The following is a 20,690-nucleotide window of genomic DNA, read 5'->3' as shown; positions in this document are numbered from 1 at the left end:
GATTTCAGTTATTCGGTCAACAATGATTCAGCACTCTTTCAATAAACATGATGCTAGGCAAATACTAGCCCAGCCCATACTTCTGTAGCGGTTCATCCACTGTTAGCATTAAACAAGTCACTCTAGAAATGCATACTCAAAAATGTCTGTCTAGGGCATGCTGGGAATCACAGGACTTTTGCCTCCCCAAACATGCATGGGATTGCATCCTTAGTGTAGCTTAGCACCCTTTCACATGTTTTATCACTGTGCTTTCAGGGATACATTTTTCTTCCCACTCTTGCTTGAAGACAGTGAAAAGATGATCAACATTACTAATGTTGCATTACTAATGCACAGAACTGGATATTCTATTTTCACTGTGTAACAATCAACAAAATAAGAAAGCAAGGTATCTTCTCTCTATACGGTTGCTTTAAAAAAGTATTTGAACAGTTGCCCTATTTGCTGGATTTAAGTCATGATTTAGCAAAATTGAGGTTTAACAATTTTTAGAGTATTTTTTTTCAATCAGAATTACCCTTTGGCAATATTTCTGTTCTTCCTTTCAAACAAGTGCCCAAAGAAGGAAAATGTAATTTATCTTCTTCATTAAAAGCAAGAAGAAGAAGAACATCATCATCATTCATCATTTCCATGCTTGGTGAAATTTTGAATATAAAGAAATCAAAGTAGTGATTAAAGCAAAGACAAATATTTTGCATATCATTGAGGAAAGTGGGCATTCCCCTCTCCAAATATAAAATTATCACTGCTACTACTTAGATGCATATTTACCAGCTGTCTGAAGAATATCTGTCCTACCTAAGGTATCAGCAGGCTGATAGATAAACATTTGCAAAATGCATCGAAACCAAGACTGTACCAACAAGGCTTGGTAAGATGTATGGCCCATTCCAGTAAGAGTTTCAGACAGGACGCTGCAGGAAAGAAGAGCAGTACAGGAAAAAGAAAAGCATATTACATAGGCAGAAAATCCACCCTTTGCCCATCCATTCCATGTTTTCAAGTATAAACTGTGCAACTGACACCTCCAGGGAATGCCCTGCAGCCAGTGTGCCACACAACACCAAACCCCTTTCCTTAAATGGCAACACCACTCCCCTAAACGAGTGTGAGGAAAGTGAATACAGCAAGACCCGGGCCTGCGTGACACAGCAACCCACTGTAGCCTGTCACATACAATTGACTGTCATGTCATGCAAACCCTCTTCTAGAGCTGAACCTTCTGAGCTGCAGTTCAGCTGTTTCATATTGTATTCTGTCTTGAAGGTCCCCTTGTTCAAAAATGGCCACCTTAAAGCCAGTGACAGACCATCCTGGGAGGTTGCAGTGCTTCCTCTTTGGCTTTCAAATACTGTTCCTTCTGATGGATATTCATTTATTCTTTGGCATTTATTCTTGCTTGCCCTATGTACAACACAGCAGCATGCTGGCCAATACCATAGTCAAAACTGAACAGGTGTATGGACCATGAAGTTCTGTGTGATGTTGATACATTCTGTAATAGTGCGCCAATAGACCTGCTGGAACAGAGTAAACCTTCAGGCTTGCTCCCATATCTGTTTTATGTGGCCAGCTGTTGCTGGTGAGAAACCATTTTAAGTTGGGTGATTATCTTGTTAACAGATACAGCTGAACTACAATTCAGTTCCCTCTGATCTTACCACTGATAACCCCCCTGCCCTGCCCTCCCCACAATACACATCTGCACATTCTCTGAGTGTATCAATTTTTGTAAAAAAAACAAAAACATGCACAGGTCTGAGCCCACAAAAGCTTGTGACGTAAGAAATTGGTTAATACTGCAGTTGCTACAAGATCTGTTGTTGCATTTACTAAGATGGCTAGCCCTCTGGAAAATGAAAACCTATCACTGCATCAAGCTTGGAACCAGAAACAAAAAGTCTGCACATGCATCTACATAAGAAGCTGGTTTATAATGATCGCTCCATTTGTCCAGTATTGATACTGACTGTCCAGGGTTTCCAACAGAAGACTTTTCCATTCCTACCCAGAGATACTGGATACTGAACCTATGAACTCCTGCATACAAAATATGTGATCTACCAATTAGCTCCACAATCCTCCTATTAATTAATTATAAGCTATGATTGTCACTGTCACTGAAGTGCAAGGCAAAACTTCAATTAGGTTTAATATTCTAGACATATTCCTTCCTGAATATTCTATGCCTCCTCCCACTATTGTTTTCTTGCACATATTTTAAATCATGCACATAGGCTGAGTGCTGGAAGGAATCTTGTGGGTCGTTTAGTTTAACCAGTCACCCTTTGGCAATGTACTCTAAATTTATAGTGTGCCTGACTGATACATGTCTAACTGATTCTTAGTTTATGCCATTTTTAAAAATGTATGTTGAAATCTCTTAGAGACATACAGAGATTCCACAACTGCAACTGTTAGACATATTTGAGTCTGCGTCAGTCGAACTACCCAGAATTAGACAAGCTTGTCAGGATGCCTGCCTCTTATGCATGTTCTTGAAATCTTTTGTACAACTGCCAGGAACAATAAGATTCCAGGTGTTAGTAAACTACCTGAAAATACACTAATGGAAGGAAATAATGCTCCTGCCTAAGTTCAATACACAGAATTGGATATTTAACTGAAAACCTGGGCTCCAGAAGGACTGTGAAACTTGTTGCACCACATCAAGAGAGCTTCAAACTTAGAGTTCTTGAAAAACAGCCCATCCATGTTAAATAGCAAATGTCACATTTTCAGCAAAGCTCTTAAGGCAACTTATAATACTCTAAATAAATTGGAGTAACTGCTTCCTCCACCAAAACAAATACCAGAACCAAATGAAAGATAAGTGTATACCTGCTCTTATTTAGCCAAGAATTTACTTTGCTTACCTGTTTTCTATTAGGTGACTTAGATATCTTGAAACCAACTGGGGACAAACCATATCATCCCATCCAAACAACTGCATCATCGATAAGGCTGGCTGAGGCTGAAGATCCAATGTACATGTGCTAGGCAAATCCAAAGCCAATAAAGTGAAACCTGGTATTTTTAATCCAAAAAACCAAAAGAGAAAACAAGTATGAGGAACAGGCTGATTCTGGACAGAAGGGTATATGTATTTTTTTCTATAATCCCTTTCCTTGCCATTTTTTCCACCTTAATGGTGGGGAATCAATAGAAACAAAGCCTGTGATTCAACCGGTGCTTAGAGGAGTGGTTTTTCCTACAGGAGACAGTCCTGTTCCCTGTACTGGAAGAGACATAAAACTCTGTGCATAGACCCACACGGAGGAAGGCAAAATATCTAGGGTGAAGAGGAAGGGGACTGTGGTGATGACATCATTGGTTGTGGCCACACCTCTTGGCATCTCTCATTCTACACTTTTAAAATGCATAGTATTTCAGTGTTTTTACTGTTTTGAATGTTCTTGTTTTTATTATCATGACAGGGTTTCATTGTTTTAAACTGTTGCACACCGTCTTGATGGCTTTTGAGCAGATAGGTTGATATAGAAATGTTAATAGTCAATAGTGATCACTTGGCCTGCAGAGGGCCTAGTTGTAATTTAACCTTCATTTTCACTCGGCTGAGCAGTTGCATTACATGGATCACTATATTCTCACCAATTATGTTGATTAAAATGGATGATTTGATAATTAACAAATATCGCAAATACCTAAAACAGACTTTTTAAACAGGTTAACAGGTTTTTGCCTTGACTTTATTTCCGCTTTCTATAAAACATCTGGAAATGACGGAGCATTTCCTTTCTACAACATTCTTTCCCATTACCATTCTATTTTAATTATGGCAAAGCTGCTGAAGTTCAAGGGGTCTTTCTTCATTTCCATTATTGACCGCATCTTTGAGAGCTCATAAACTCAGTTCTTAATTCATGTTGGGGTAAAATACATTTAAATTCAAATCTGTCTTTTCCAAATATTATTTAAATAGATTCAGTGCACCATTATAGCTAGATGCAAGCCTTGTCAAATTGAAATATGTGGTGCTACTATATAGGCATTTCATGGAAGAAATGATATTGTATCAAAACAGAGAAGCCTGGACCAGCTGGGCACAGCTCCACTGGAGTCAAGGATCACCACTCCTTCAGTTTACTCTCAAGATGTTATTCCATCTGCTGGGATTTTGAGTGGCGTTCCTACAGCATAAGACTCCAGAATACAGGGTGTGTTAGAAAAAATCATAATGTCATGCAATGTCTTTGAAATGTTGTTTGATATATGTGGAGAAAAACATTTACAAAATGAACATTATTGTAATGCAAGAGAAGCTCCAAGCTCGGGAGTGGGGGAGGGAGATCCTGCAGAAGCTAGGAACAAACTCATTTAAGCACAGAAGGAATATGCATCACGTTTAATATGATGAAGCATCAACCATTAACCTTGCCTAAGCTCACATTTCTAATGTAACAAACGATATCAGGGGGAAAGTGCCACTGAAGCTGTGCATATACTGCAACCATATTGAGAAACTGAGAACTCCAGAGTGCTCTAATAAACATGTGCATCTGTGTATGCACATGTGTGTGTACACATACAAACACAAACTAATGCCATGCCAAGATTTTCCTCCATGTTTTTCCAACTATTTTCATTCAACTGATAGAAAATAAATTGCTTTTGTAAGGGAATTCAAAGAAGGGGGAAAAAGAGAGAGAAAATCTTATGGCTTAGGTTCAGGGTCTTGGCGTTGTTCTGCTTATGAGATGACTGAGTCGTGTGTGCCAGTGCCCTGTCTTTCACCATTAATTTATCAGCTTTGCACACTTCAGTTAAATCCCAGGGGAAGATGTCATGAGGTAATTTCTTTGTAGTGTTTTTCCAGATTGGAAAGTGCAGAGAGCCTGGGATAATATGGAGAAATTGTAACAACACACATACACCCTGCTCTTGGCCACCACACAACTGATTAGACAAGGTCAAAAATACCACCAAAAGACATTCAAAATAAAGCTATGAGAATAAAGCAGAAAACTGGAAGCCTCTTTCATGGAGAACAAACTTGCAGAAAACTGGGGGACAGATTCTGGCACAGTACTAGCTCTACCTCTTCCTGGGAGCTGAACAGACCCTGCTGCCCTCACAGCCACTGTAGGGTTCGAGAATAAGAAGTATTGCTGGTAATAGTACAGACAAGTTGTGTCCAGAGTAATTTCTTTTAACACCTGGGAGAAGAAACTCAACTTTGAATATGAGCCAAAATTGATCAAAACTGTTCTTTTTTCCCCTTTCACTAGACATAAAAGAACATTTTATAGAACCTTCTCCAATGTGCTCATCACCATTATTTTTTGTGGTGGCCACATGTGCTCCACTGCCCACCTGAATGGGGTATTGGGAAGGATAAGTGGGGACTAAGCTGTCAACACAGTCACCATCATTGCCACTTGTTTTTCGAAACCTTAGAGAACAGGGAAGAGTCGGTGCCAGGACCTGCCAACGATGAACCCCACCTGTGACACAACTGTTGGAGAATTTCATCCACCCTCTAATTTCCTTGCCCCCAAATAGAGAATGTTGAGGCTGTTTTTGCACTGCCCGCACATACACACACACAAATGTGGAACATCCCTCTCAGATAAGCATTATCTTCAAAGGAATTCTACAGTACAAACAGCTTCTAGAATGAGAACATGAATGTGCCAAGAACATAGACAGCCATAGTGCAAAGGGTGCCCAAACCTGCCGCTGCATCTGCAAGCTGTGGAGGAGTCTGCAACATTCTTTGGCTTTTCAAGTACGGAAAGAAATTTTTCCAAAGAGCTCTGGCAACAGCAAGGTGGTGCTCTTTCGCCACTGACAGAGGCTGTGCATTTGGACCTGTATTCCCCAGTGGCAATCTCTGGTTTAAGTGTTTGTGCACAGTCCTAAAGGGAAACAAAAGAAATATTAAAACTCATGGATGGGGGCAACAAATTCCTCAGAAGTAAAAATACAATTTCGTTACAAGAATTGAAAGATCATTTTCTATAATTAAAACCTTGATGCAAAGACATTTATGCATACCAGCTAGGTGAGGGATAAATGATGGCATATTAAGCACCATAAAGTTAATGTTAATTACTAATGTCAACCATTAATTATGTACCTCTTAATGTGTCAGGACCAAATGAGAAACAGGCAGCTCTAAAATGAATGCATGCATTCATCAACTGACAAGTAAGTATGCATACGGTCCAAAGCCAGGTCTATTATTATTTGTTAATTTAGTATGCAAGAAGTACAGAAATTGGAATAAGCATAGAAATATACAACCACCGATTATTTTCTATAATACATTTCTCATGAAGTTTTGAATTTGGAATCTTAGTACATACAAAATAAAAGCCAACAAAAATAGAGATCCACACTTTTCTGATATGTGTTATGGTTTGAGCTTGGCATCAATGCCCATAGTTTTACCACCGTAGGAAGAGCTAAAGTTAGTACTTTATACAACGTCAGTCTTTTCCAGAGACATTTCAGTGGCATGAATTCAATAGCACACTCAATTTTCTTTGATTCCGCTACTACTGTTCCTACTACTTAATCTAATTTGGAAGTTGTGACTTTCTAAAGGTTCAATAGAGATGTGTCTGTAGGGAATCAACATTCTTAGAGAAATGGGTGGGAGGAGGGGCAGGAAGCATTAATAAATTTGTCTGGCAGTCTAGGATACGAGGCATTACTGCTCCTGGATGATCAACTAAATAACATGCTTATTAAAAACAATCTGTAGCAACGCACTATCATTCCTGCTCCATTTATCTCCTAGTCAACTCAATTGAGATTGTAGATTAAGGCACAGGCAGCATTATTACATTTGCTTTATTAAATTCTATAAACAGCAGTATAAAGTCAGAGTCAAGGTATTTATAAGACAATGGCATATAACAAGGACAGCCAGATGTCTCATAACCCTAATTTTGCTGGCAGGGCATAAGCAGGGTTGAAACAAAAAGGAATGTCAACATCAGTGAAGTACATCCCAACTATCCAAGAAATGACTTCAACAAAAAACTTCCAACAACTGAAAGCTAAAAACAACTGGAAAAAATATTTTCCACTCATACTGTTCATGTTTCCATTGATGTTTCTTACATGAAGACCAGAAATTGGTTATAATTTGTTGGGGATTATGTGATTTTAGAAGACACTTTTAGGCCACACAGCTATGCTTGTTTATGTGAAGCAAAGGGAAGGCAATTCATCATATTTTCTTTTCCTTTGATCAAATCTTACGTATGTTCCTTGGTTAGTCCATATAAAGCCAGTGATTAATCCTGTCTGAAAGAGAAGAGAGCAGGCCGAGGACAAAGCTAGACGATAGATGCTTGAAAGATCTGAACCCCAGGCACAAATCCCCGTGGTGACAAGCAGTGTGAAGCAGTTCTAGATGTCTGAAGAAGCTGGAGCATGCCCTAGAGGTACTTGCGGGGACTGGAGCCTGGCAATCAAGCAGCACAGCTGGAAACCCTGGAAGGCTCCATAAAAGGCTTCCTTACATTTTGCCGCAGCGCAATGGTCCTTCATGATAGTTACACCACACTCTGATCCTGCTTCCAATCTGCCTTGCCTTCAACCATGCACTGAATCTCGCCTACTCCTGTTTCCATCCTTGGCTCTGGTCTGACCCTACTTTGCCAGGTACCTTATTCCTCATCCTTTCAGGCCTAGTCTTGCTCCTGATCCTGCTCCGCCTTGCCAGTATACGATCTTGTTTCTAGACACTGCCCCTTTCTTTCTGACCCTGCCCATCCCAGCAATAGCTGTTTTCAGCTTGGACTTGCTTTCACCTCTGGCCCTCTCACTTCTTGCAGAGACTTCCATCCCTCTTTTGTACCCTGGTCCTGATGTTCCAGCCATAACTGCTGGCCACCTACACCCCAGCATTAACAGTTGGGTGCTTTCAATTCGTACATCTAGTTTTTAATCTTTCAATAGCATCCATAGTGTGTGAGGGAGAAAATTTATCTGCATGTCACAGTCCCAATCCACATCCTCACTGCCCCAACCACTATTCACTGGTTGAACAGTGGCAAGTTTCCACCACCAGCTACTCTTTAAATGTTTAAAACAACAGTGCATGAATTATATTCACACCATTAACATTATAGCTAATCCAGCCCTCAGACATTCCAACACTGCCTACAGATCCCATACCTTTGATGACTTCTGCATGCAAGGAAATTCTGAAAAGGAAATGCATTCAAACAAAGCAGTACCTTATGCACATCCTGAGATATGTAACAGCAGGGACAGACAATGTTATGTAGTTTGCTGAACATCTGAAATAGCTTTCAGTTTTCATTCTCTTATAACACAAGCCACAGAATGCTATACGACAAAGAACCTCTGGCACAAACTTTGGTGGCCACTATCCACTTCCATCAGGTACAACTGATAAATGCAGTGCAACTCCAGCATCCCAAATCCCAAGCACACTCTGTGGAAAGTCTGATGAAGTCAGTGGAACTTAATTCCAGTTAATACATTGAAGTCTTAAAATAGAAATTGTTCATCTTAGCTATATGGACAGAATGGTCAAAGTACAGCAATAATGCACTGTTCTAACTGAGCTAAAACATTTCCAAAATTAACAAGTAATGATATATTCTTTATTAGTTTAGCATTTTTCCAACTTGGCAATTGCTTAACAGCAAAATGATGCAAACACATTCATTTTAGGGGGAAAAACAGACTTTCAAAGAGTGCTGAGACACAGTGTATACACACAAATTTTTCTAATTTATACTTTCAAACAGGACAGGCTTCTTCAACCTACAAGAATAGTTTTTCTTAAGGATATGAGAGGCTGCAAGAGAAGGGGCTTTTTTTAAATCATGGGGTACACAGAAATATATATGCAACCCTTTTCATCTTGTCTGCAAACTGATAAATTCTCATTTATATATTATGACAAAAATGATAGTGCATGGCACACACAGTATATCACAGGGTCATTATCATAGCACTTAATATAAGTCCATTTGAAAGATTTACATGCTAAATGTGTTTCCTGTTGTCACTTCTCAGCACATGGAAATTGTTGGTACCTGCTCAGCAAATTAGGGTCCATCTGGCAGGCAGGCAAATGGTACGAGACTTACTAGATCTGAATCAAGTGGGATACTACAGACTTACAAAACAGGAGGATTTGGGTGACTTCCATACAAAGACACTGCCTATTTGGGTGAGGACTCAGTATGTACTATGGTAGCTGCCTGTAGCTGGAAGACTCCCAGGAACAGGACAAATCTCCATTATGCCACAGTGCTCGTGGGTATTATGCTGGAGACCCACATACTGCCACATAAGACTCAACACTTGTATTAGAAGGAAATCAAAGCTTTCAAATTCAGTTTTGAAAGCTGAAGCCCTGGTAGGTAGCCAGCTTCTAGTGTTTTCAAGCACAACATGTAGATCACTGTTTAATAGTCCCCGTCAGCCCATCATTACTACATCACCATTTTTAAGGGCAAGCAGAAGGACACATGTATTTATTCTCCTCCCTCACAAAAGGTTGTGCCCACCCCAGCCAAGTCATTCACCTTTCAGCACCATCTTTCATGCAGTCTCCTACTCCAGTTTTCCCTTTCCACAGCCACCATGTAGCTAACACTGCTTTGCCTACTGCCTATCATTTTGTTTGTTTGTTTCCCATTCTGTATTTTCCCTGTAGAAGTAGAGCCAGCTCAGGAAGGTCTTCTGGCTGGGCTTCAAAAGAATTCTAGACTGCACTGGTACAGGAACCTCTAAGAAGCTCAACCAGAAGTGATAAAATTGTTTTTTAAATAGTGAGATGATGATGAATAAGGTCCTAGGTCAGGGGTACACAACCTCTTTCAGCCCAGAGGTCAAACTCCATTTCAGAGAAACTCTAGGGGTCTTCATTCCTACATTGAGCAGGACGGAAGGTAAAAGGGTGGGTCCAAAAGCAAAAAACCCACCATATCTGAAGTTCTTACTATTGCCAATATCTTAAGCTTTAGATGAGGCACTGGAACCTTCAGGAGAGAGAGGAAGCTGCACAAAAGCTGAGAAAGAACCAAATGATGAGCAGTTGGGAGAAAGGGAATAGGACTAGAGAAAGAGCACTGCTTGCTGAAGATCCCCAAGTCCTCAGCAGGACCAGAGTGTGGGAGGAATTTAGAAGGGCCCTTACAGTAAGCTAGCTAGCAAGTTGCAGATTCTCAGCTGGGAAACAAACAAACAGATTTTCTTATAATATTACAAGGTATCTACTGCAGTAGATAAAAAGAGATTCATGTAGTATATCATCTCTTTACCAAGTGTTGTTTCAGAAGATATATAAGCAACAAGCAAAAGCAGTAAAGCTAATTTTCTGTCATTCAGGGATAACTGTAGACTTGCTAAGCCCATATCAGCAGCGCTCTCTCTCTCTCTCTCTCTCTCTCTCTCTCTCTCTCTCTCTCTCTCTCTCTCTCACACACACACACACACACACACACACAGAGAGAGAGAGAGAGAGAGAGAGAGAGAGAGAGAGAGAAACGAGAACTGATAGTTTATGAGATCAAAGCCACCATCAACAATGTGAACTCTGCCTGGTCATGTTAACAGGAAAATATTTTATGAGTTCCACCACTGGGCATCAATTTAACAAGTTCTAACACCAGCTAAGCTGTAAAACTGTGAAAGTAATTCATTTAGTGACCTGCACATGGGGGGAAGCAATATGTAGGTGAAGTGTCTCGCAGTGACAAAAAAAGAGAGCGAGCAAGCTTTGATTTGCACCATTCAGATGATTGAACAAAGAACTTCAGCAATCACTGCCAATAGCTTTTATTGCCAAATGCACTAAACATTCATTATTATACAAGTGAAACCTACTGATTTAGAGACCTGTTTGATAAAATAGAAGCAATTGGATAAATATTACATTTTTATCATGAACACAACTTGTCCATTAGGTTTAAATTATGGGCATGCTTCATGTTTAGGCTGATCATCATTTTTAGCAGAATCCATTTCCCTCTACTTTCTCATATCTTTCAAATGTACACATGGGAATTTCACACACATAGGTATGAGACAGATAACCTGCTTTTCCCATGGTTAATCTGAAATGTTGTCGAACATATTACCTGTGCCTTCCGCTATTATCTACCCCACTGGAGCAGAATGAAGGAGCTAAACCATCCCAAAATAAATTGGTATATAAATCTAGCTGAAGCCTTACTTAGGGCCAGTTTATACAATTAGCATAATTAAGTGTTAGAACATTTCCTAGGCACAAGGTAGCAACAGTGTGTTTCATGTTTGGATGGTTTCATGTGGAAAAAAAGACCTTGCACACAAGAAAACAGCATGCCAGACTCAGCTGTTTCCTTCTCCCTAACATATGGGTTTTCTATGATAATTTAGAGAAGGAATGAAATATTTGATTCCCCCTACTTGTAGCCCAAATTACTGCATACTTGACTACTTCCCTACCTGATTCTGATCAGGAACAGCCCAAAATAACGTGCTGCTTGAGTGAAAGCCAAGAATGTCATCCACCTCTACATATTGTACTGCTTAAGACCTCTGATTTGCATTTGAACCCATTTTTCATTGGTGCCATAACAGGAAGCTGAACAGCACCTAAGGGTAGCAGGCTTGCCAAGGGGGTGTAGGGTCCACCTGCCTGGCACATACAGTCCCACCCTTTAACAACTCACTGCTACTGTGAAGGGAGCCACTTTCTGCCCTTTCTGCCCTTCCCCTTTCCAGAAGACTTAGAGGAGACCTTAGACGCACAGTCCTTTCATGAGGCTTAACAGGTTACAAAATAGCACAATGGAAGCACTGTTCTCTTTGAGATGTGGGGGAAGCATCTGCTCATGTGAAGAGTTGAATCCACAATGAAACATCCCCTCCTTCCCTCCCTTCTGAAAAAGATTCTTACTCAACCTTCAGGGTGTCTCGCACTGCTTGACAGCAAGACAGGAAGAATGTCGAATACTTCTTGGTGAGATGGCTCACTTTGCCTGTAGTCTCCTGATAGGGTTGAGGAACTCTCCATCTCCTCCTCCCCAGTTCTGAAATGCGTCCCCCCTTTTCCAACGGTGGGCTGGTTCTCACATTCTGCCTGAGCATCATCATTCGTAAACTTGAAACTGCAAGGCCATCTGCCCTCCTCTGCCCCCTCCTCAAAACTGGATGACTCTATCTGACCAGACTTTAACATGTGAGAGTCGAGTCCTCTCTCTACATATTGCACCCCCCAATATATATTGCCCAACTCTGCCCTGTAGTAGAGCCAATTCTGTTGCCAAGCCTATCAGTGGGTCCTTGCATTCCAAGGACAGTAGCCATCCTCATGGCAGCATTAGCCCTGAAGGACCAGCCTCTGTGCAGCACATGGACACTACATGCAAGCTCCTTCAACAGTGGAGAAGAGTACAGAAGTCTTTAGCATCTGGCACCTTGTCTTAAAAGGAGTGCTGATGCTCTTTCAGTCTGAGGGCTGAAATCCATTTTGGAGAACTTCCTAGGGACCACATTCCAAACGTGGATGGGGCCAGAGGCAAAGAGACAGGCCTAAAATACCAACATCTCTTAGCTTAAAGCTCCTATGAACAGTAACTATGCATTAGGAAAGACATCTCAACCTTTGAGGATATAAGAAAAGCTGGGAAACCACCAAGGAATTGGTGGTGGAAGGGACCCAGTCAACCCAGGGAACCAGAATAAGACACCAAGCAGGATGGATTTGGTCATAGTCCTGAGCTCGAGCACTCTGTTCTAATGACTATATCAGTACTCCCATGCTCCTCAGAACTAGAGTAGCACTGAACCTGAGCATTCACACAAGAAGTGGATTATAAAGGCTGAAGCTGGAACAGTAGCTACAACACACCTAGATGCTATCAATTTTTATGTTACATTGCCATTTCGTATATTGCCATCAAGTTTATACAGATTTAAATCTAGCTAGATACAAGACATGTGAAGGGGGTGGCAGCAGGGAGACAGGGACGAGGAGACAGTGAAGGCAACTGCGCCAGCTGGTATTTTATTCACACTTCCAGCAATAGTTACTTTGACACGCAAGGGCAGTCAAAACTGTAGCTGTTCCACCAATAAGGAAAACTTGGCTGGGTATTTCAAGTGGCAATCACTGCTGGACAAAGAAATTGTAAACCACCCCGTTCTTAACATGTTTAGGCTGAACATGTTTTTCTTGGGGGGGAAAGGCATGGAGGAACAACCTTGCATAGAAATGCACAAAAAGGCTGCCATCCCATCCTTTCTAGGGTTAATAGATGCTTTTGTAAGATTTTAAGTCAGATTAACCTTTTACTCACAATAGGGCTGGTTTATCGGTTTTATTTTTACTGACTTTTAATGCATCTAAAAAGGAGGAGAGGGGAAATCAATACGAAGCTAGACAAAGGGCTCTTGAGGCTCTGGCTGCACCAGCTTTTGGTTTGGCTTCATACACAATCCTACAACATGCTGAGGCTGGGAAGGATTAGCCTGCTTGTGTTGAGTAAACCGATGATACCCAATAAACAGTTTCTGTTGTAAACCCCTTAGGACGTGCAAAGCCACACTAGTTGGCATTAGACCAGATAAGCTGCCGAACCAGCTGTAATCTCATTTAGACCTGAGCTGATCCTCCTGTCCTTTCACTCTACAGGATCAACGAAAACCACTAAGGAAGCAGCTGTATTACAGCAGCACTGCTTGCTGGATGTAGCAAACATTTCATAAATTCCTTTCCTTGGAGCAAGTCTGCATATAACCTGCACAGAGGCAGAGAAATCAATGGATTTCTGAATTCATTAGTACTCTTATTATTGCAGGGTAACCACTTTCTCTTTATGGAAGGGGAGCTGTGTTGCAAGCTGATCGTATTTGCTGACTATTTCTCTTCCTTCTAATGCTTTTCATTTTTACTATACTTCAGTAAAAAAAAAATAAAACAAAAACCTTGCATGCTTTTTTCCAATAATAAAAAAGAAATCCTGGGAATAAACTAAGTAAAGCTTCAATCCTATGTATTTTGAGATAAAGTCCTAAAATTCCCTGCATTCCCATGCCAGCATGAACCTTATGCCGCATAAGTATTCATGCATTCAATGTCTCCTACACGCAGTAGCTCACTAAACTTGGAAAAAAATGTATGTCTGTAAATTATTGTTTGGACCTAGACAATAGGAAAAATGGTAATTTCAAACAGCATCACATGAGTTAATGGCTCAAACAGGTAATCAGCTTTAAAGAATCAAGTTAGATACAGTACTGCTGCTCAGCAGTACCACATGTTTTATCTGGGATTGTCCCAGAATTCAGTCCCAGAAATCTCTGAGTAAGCTGGAGAGCTGCTGCACAAGAATTACTACTGGTCAGTGTAAAGGAGCTGTAGAGAATATGTCCAGCTTATGCACCGTCTGGTCCTCTGTGGGCTGGATGACGTCCATGGTGCAGTTCCATCTGCTGACACTCCATTTGACCTGTCTCTGCTTTGGAAGATTTCCAGGGCACATGGAATGTCAGGGGAGTTCATCATCCATTCTGGAACAGAGAAGAAGCCCCAGTGATACTGAAGCCACCAGCCTCCGCTGTCTATACCTCTTCTCATGATACAGAAAGAGAGTTGGCACCCACCACACAAAAGGTCTTGACTGGCACTAGGAGTTTACTAGGAGTCAAACAATGGAAGGCTTCCCAGAGGCATTGCCTGTTGGTGCTACTTTCTGTGAGGGGAAAAGTAGTTTCAACTTCCAAAAGCTCACATTGACCTAAAAATATTTTTGCAAGTCATATCACCATTTCAAACAACATTTTAAAAGTAAATGAATACCGGAAGCTTAGGAAGCTTAAGGTAGAGACTACGGTTGAACAGCAAAGTGTGTTCAGAGGTTCACTTCCCAGCAAAGCATGTCTGAGGTTCCACCTCCAGCATCTAGGAATGAATTGTTACCGAAACGCTGGAGGGCCCCATTGATCAGCACTTACAACACTGAGCTAGATGGACCAAGGGTCTCTCTTTAGAAGGCAGCTTCCTTTGTTCCTAACATGCAGAAAGAAAACTGCTATTACATTTTTAAATGCAATCCTGCAATACTTACACTTCATAGCCTTGAAAATGATAAGTGATTGTTACAACCCTGACTCTTTCTTTTGAGGATTATATCTGTTTACATTAAACATTGCTCAATATAATAATTACTGTGACAATACTGCTTTTTTTTTTTAATGATCTTGTGCTTCAGTATCGAAGGTTGCCAGAGAAACTTTTTGTTTTACCAAACATGAAAGCAGGTGTGGTTGCAATAGAATACACCCTCTATCAATTGTACACCCATTATCTCTGCTTGCTGTAGCGTTGGAAATCAAACAGGTTGTGAAAGGCAACATCAGAACATATTGTCTGAACATGAGAAACTGTCTTATACTGACTCAGCACATTGGACTAGTTAGTACAGTATTCTTTTCACCAAGAATAGTATCTGAGGGCAAGTTGTCTTTGGGTTGTGATCCAAACTGGCACTACTCCCATATCTCCAAAAACTACTTCTGTTTAGTATCCTGAGTGATAAAAGGGGCTGCCATGGCTACTTGTGCACAGAAGGAGGACTAGGATGTCATCCATGGATATTTCATTACACTATCCATGGATAAAATCTACCAATCCACCTATCCTCCATGAGGTGGTCTAATCCTTTTTTGCTAAGGAGCCAGACAGTAAAGGGTTCCATCAACATAAGTCCTGCATAAAAACCCCCTTCTTTGTGTGGAACTGCACTGGATTAATCTGAGCTTCAGTACTATGAAATGGTATGCAAGGGACACGTTTCCCCATCTGTTCTTCCCACAATGTTAAGTCTTATTTTAAGATACCTTAAAACCTTTTGGGTGAAAAGTGACACAGCATGCCATGATGAAGCAGCACAGTTGAAGATATAAAATCATCAGTAAGTCATCTAAATCAAAATAATGAAACCTGTGTATGAAAATAAAAGTGTGGGTATGCTTGCTTCCTTGCCACAGGAAGTTGAGAAAACATAGCCTTTTTCATCATGGCATGGTTTCCAGTGTAGTAACACAAATGCTACATCGTGTCTTTGCCAATTTCCATATGTTGTCAGCACACACCATGCAGGTCAGATGTGCATTAGAGTGCAGAGGGGTCAGGTCAGATGCGCATTACGGATGCTGCAAATTGGCATTGACCCATTGTAGACTGCTACAGCAGACATGCCCTGCTCATTAATCTTCATCCACCTCTCTGGCATACTTAGACTGAATGCAGACAGAAGAATTTAGATTGATCCTCAAGCTGATCCAGCACTGAGCGAAAAGGATTGCTTGTTTGAACAGATCCACATAAGGATCAATTGAGAACTGGTGTAAATTTCCAGCTATTCCTACACTGTGTTTAGATCAACTGCTATTCTGTATTCTATTTCCAAAACACGCTGTCCCCAAAATAACAATTACTTATGACAACCGGCAAAACTTTCAATTAGTCACCAATTCTAAAAGCTTAACAGAATGATTTAAAGCAAGAGAATTAAAGGACAAGTTGTTCCCCCTCTAGTGTGAAGATTAATAGAAGCATCCTATCAGTTATGAGTGTGCAACAGACATTACTTTATAGCTCCTGCTCAATCACTTTAAAGCCATCCAATGTGTTCATGTTTCACCTCTCTCCAACTCGTTCTGTAGAGGTAAAGGAGTCCCATTTAACATAATCACTTAATAACTGCAAAGTGATGGGTATCGGAACCCTAATTCTTCTAATATTTGCCAAACCCAGCTCTTTTGTAATAACAATAACACCATGATAGCAAACTGTAAATCTGTGTAATTATACTTTAATTGTATTGTGAGGCATGCATTAATCACAAAGTTTAAGTGCCAAGGATGGAATTATAATAATTCTGTAAAACAAATTTAAGCTAGCTAAGTAGGTCAAAATCACTAGCATGCAACAGGAGACCTCTGGGAATTTATCAGTTAATGGCTATTTATGTGCAAATGAGTGCCCTACAACCCTCCAAAATCCTGTGTAGCCGAAGGGTATTTCTGTTAACCAGGAGCATGCTTAACTGCTGAGGCATAAATTAAACCATTTATTGGAATTATTTTAATTCCCCCACCCAACCCCCACTCTCACCAGCTACACAATTTACAGTATTAATTTACATGGAGATAGAGCTACTAGGGACTTTTCAGAAATGCTCCTGTTTAGAAAAGAACTTTTCACTAAAGCAGTCACAATTGTGCTCTCAATCTCCTGACCTTCTAAGGGAGGCTGAAGTCATTAAAAATTCCAAAGGTTCAGCACTGCACAGCAATACAGCAAAAGCCCTTTTGTAATAAACTCTAATGAAATGTTGTCTTACGTCCCCTCCACCTGTTTCCAACTTTAAAATGAGACACTGAAGCTCAAGGGGGATTCCATCAGCTACATTTTTCTGCTGTAATGTTTATAATGCACACTTACCAAAGCTTTTCTTCATACAGAAAAAGTTGTGTGTGAGTGTGTGCGTGTGCTTTTTAAAAAAGGAATTAACAAGTATAAGAAACTTTCTTTCGTTTTTTGGACAGAGGGACAATAATTTCCAGCTTTAGTTCTGCTTTTCAAAACAACATCCTTACAAATAATATTTTAGAAGAAACCCATCTATTTACTCATCTAGCCCCTACTTCTAGGCTGTGTAACAGGTTTTGTCCAGGGACACTGGAAGGAAATCATGGGAGGGATTTTTGCCTTCTACAAATCTTCTTCATGGGTCTGCCTGTGTCTAAGTCATCTTCAATGACAGAAGGGAGGAAAGAAGTAAGTAAAGTTCATGGGCCTGCTATAAAACTTAATAGCATATATATTCCTTAGCATCATAGATGATTGATCCTGAACTCTTCTATCATGGATGAAACTATGATGCTAATCTCATCAGTCTTGTTGCTGTTAGTTTTTATCATAAATGTCAACAAGAGAGAGAAGAACCAAGATATGGAATTACATAAATCTGGATATATTCATTTCAAACAAAAATGTGAAATATATGTTTCCGAAAATCAAATTTGTATATACTTCTTTATGTTTGAATGATTCCTCATGTTTAGGTTATTTTTTCACTGTTCTACAATTCCTCTAAGATCTGATCCAAAATTCTATTCAGGCATTAAAGTCCTTTTGTGACTAGAATCACGTAAGAGGAAAAACAAGGTTACATTAGTATAGGGGTTGGCAACTGGTGGCTCCGGAGCCGCACGTGGCTCTTGAATCTCTCTGCTACGGCTCTGTTGCTCAAAGCACATGCTGGCACAGCTGCCCGATCTGCGACTGGGGCTCCGAGTTACAAAATGCCAATAGGTGATGATGAGGCATCCAGTCAGGAATGCTCTGCTAGCTGGTTAAGTAAATTGCTACATTCCTCTGCTATTGCGCAGGGGAAGAGTGGAGCAAGCTTCCTGAAGGCTCTCATGTTACATGAAATGAAACACTGCTGAAAAGATTCTCTTTGTCCAAATGTAATCTCCTTTCTCTGAATGATAAAAGCTGCGCTTGGGACCTGTCACAATTCACATCACTTGACTGTTTATCTGCTAATCAGTCGCTAAACACATCTATATCTGCGACTTCCCCAGGTAGGCCAACCATGGATAAATCGAAGAAAAGTTTCTGAAGAAAACCAAACGTTTAATGATAAGTGGGTAGATTCATTTGCTTTTACTGCTGACGAACTTACAGGGTTTGCTGTTTAATGCATGCAGCCCTTTCGCACTGACTTTGACTCTTCAGGAAGCTGTTCTCCTATTCAAAATATATGAAAGGAGTGCTACTAGTTTATAATGTAAGATTAAAAATAACAGTTTTTAGTGACTGAACAAGAGCTGCAGCTAAATCATAATGAAGATATACATAGCATTAAGGTAAAAAATGATATATGCAGTGTTACCTTCATTTTAGATGTCAAAAGGGTTTTGCGGCTCCCTTTTTCTTTTGTGTTTTCTTTTGTGTGGGAACTAGGTCCAAATGGCTCTTTGAGTGTTAAAGGTTGCCGACCCCTGCACTAGTAGATCCCACCCTCTCCATTGTGGGCCCTTCACCATCTACCATTTTGGAAATCTGAATGTGTGCACCAAAGAGAACCCACTTTATTGAGTTGGGCTATCCACATGATTAAGAACCCCATAGGATCAGGGTTCCATTTTGTACAGGGATCTTACATGAATACAAGAAGTTCCTCACTACAGATATTCAGCCCTCCAATGCATGAGGAATGATAGGCAAACCGATACAACCAAAGGGGCAGGGCCAGCAGGTGCATCCTGCTTTCCCAACATCACATTTGCTTTTTTATGCAAAATGTAGCTAGCATCTATCATACTAGCATAGAAATGCTGGCAGGGGGTCAGAGGCAACAAACATTACAATCTAACACACTGGAAATTGGCTTTATGAAGTTGGAGAAACCACTGCTGTGTAAAGACCACCAGCAACATAAAGTGCAAAAGTTATGTAAACCTGATAAACTAACATATCGTGCTGATTTGCCTCACAATCAGCTGAGCTCCCCAGAAAGACTGCTATCATCCTCATTCTCATCGTTGCATGGCATTTATGACACCATTCTTCCTCTTGCAGGGAATATCCAAGGCAACTTAGAAGATTATCTCTCCATTTTATGCTTGCAACAAAACCCAGCAGGGTGGGTTAATCTGAGAGTCCATGTAGCCTTCAGTCATCCAGCGAGCTTTATGACTGAGTGGAGACAGAAACACACATCTCCAGAATCCCAGTCCAGAACTTAGTGAAGAAACCTGATTATTTCAGAGCTGAACTGAAGTCACTGGCAATCTGCACATTTCTGCCTCCACACAACTAGCCAATTCACCACATTGTCACACGTACAATGAACATTCATGGAAAGATTACAGTCATGGTCCAGAGATAGTACAAGCCCAGCAGCTTCAATATGGCATCTTTAAGACTCAGACCCATGACAACAGAACACCGTCTTTCAGGCAAGCATTCAGCACTCCACTTGGCACAGTCAAGTGGAGTTGCTCTCCTAAATCTCAGGATACAGGTTTCTACCAGTGCCCTGAAAGACAGGCTCTTTCATTCACTACAGAGATGTGTTAAATTTTTGGGAAAGCTCTCAGAGGCAACCTTCTAGTGATGGGTGAAGCTGAAAGTCAAATAAGGAAGTGCCAAATGTAAAGGGGGCAAGGCCAAAATACCACAAATACAAGCATATGTTAGCTTAAAGCTTTACCACAAGCAACTAAGTCTTAAAGAGAGTCATTTCGACCTCTTAGAATGGAGGAAGAAAACCACACAAGAGCCAGAAAATCAAATCATTAGTAGTCAGGGAAAGAGAAGGTGACCAGGGGAAAGGAGCATGGCCATGTGGGGAGTCCCAGAGAACAAGATTTGGCCCACAGGTGTGAAGTTCTTCACCCCTGTTTTACTACAACCATGATAACCACAACCTGATACAAAACCAAGCCATGTACAGCACTACAATAATTGTAAACTGCCCAGAGAACGTCAGGTTAGAGTATGGTATAGAAGTAAAATGAAATAAAATAAATATGAATGAATAAATGCTTTTCTCTACAAAAGTGCTAAAACCAACTGCACAAACTGAGGCATCCCAACATTTATTTTTACATGTGTCACCCATTCATAAAGAAAGTTACTCTGCAGAGAATAAAAGGCT

At 40.6% G+C, this 20,690-nt stretch overlaps 1 protein-coding gene across 1 annotated transcript in view; it reads right to left on the bottom strand.

The window, feature by feature from the left end:
* The window catches only part of MMS22L (MMS22 like, DNA repair protein), an 88,292-nt gene that overhangs the window by 15,211 nt on the left and 52,391 nt on the right, over window positions 1–20,690 (bottom strand). Inside the window, exons 14-16 of the mRNA XM_044449266.1 lie at window positions 5,701–5,885; window positions 2,883–3,033; window positions 805–920 (exon numbers count right to left, since the gene is read on the bottom strand). Coding sequence (XP_044305201.1) covers window positions 805–920; window positions 2,883–3,033; window positions 5,701–5,885 — 452 coding nt within the window. The remainder of the gene's footprint in view (window positions 1–804; window positions 921–2,882; window positions 3,034–5,700; window positions 5,886–20,690) is intronic.

This window comes from Varanus komodoensis, unplaced genomic scaffold (genome assembly GCF_004798865.1).
Source record: "Varanus komodoensis strain SLA01 unplaced genomic scaffold, ASM479886v1 scaffold1, whole genome shotgun sequence".
Classification (NCBI taxonomy): Eukaryota; Metazoa; Chordata; class Lepidosauria; order Squamata; family Varanidae; genus Varanus; species Varanus komodoensis.
Note: the sequence above shows the minus strand (reverse complement) of the source record. Positions and strands in the feature narration are given on the sequence as shown.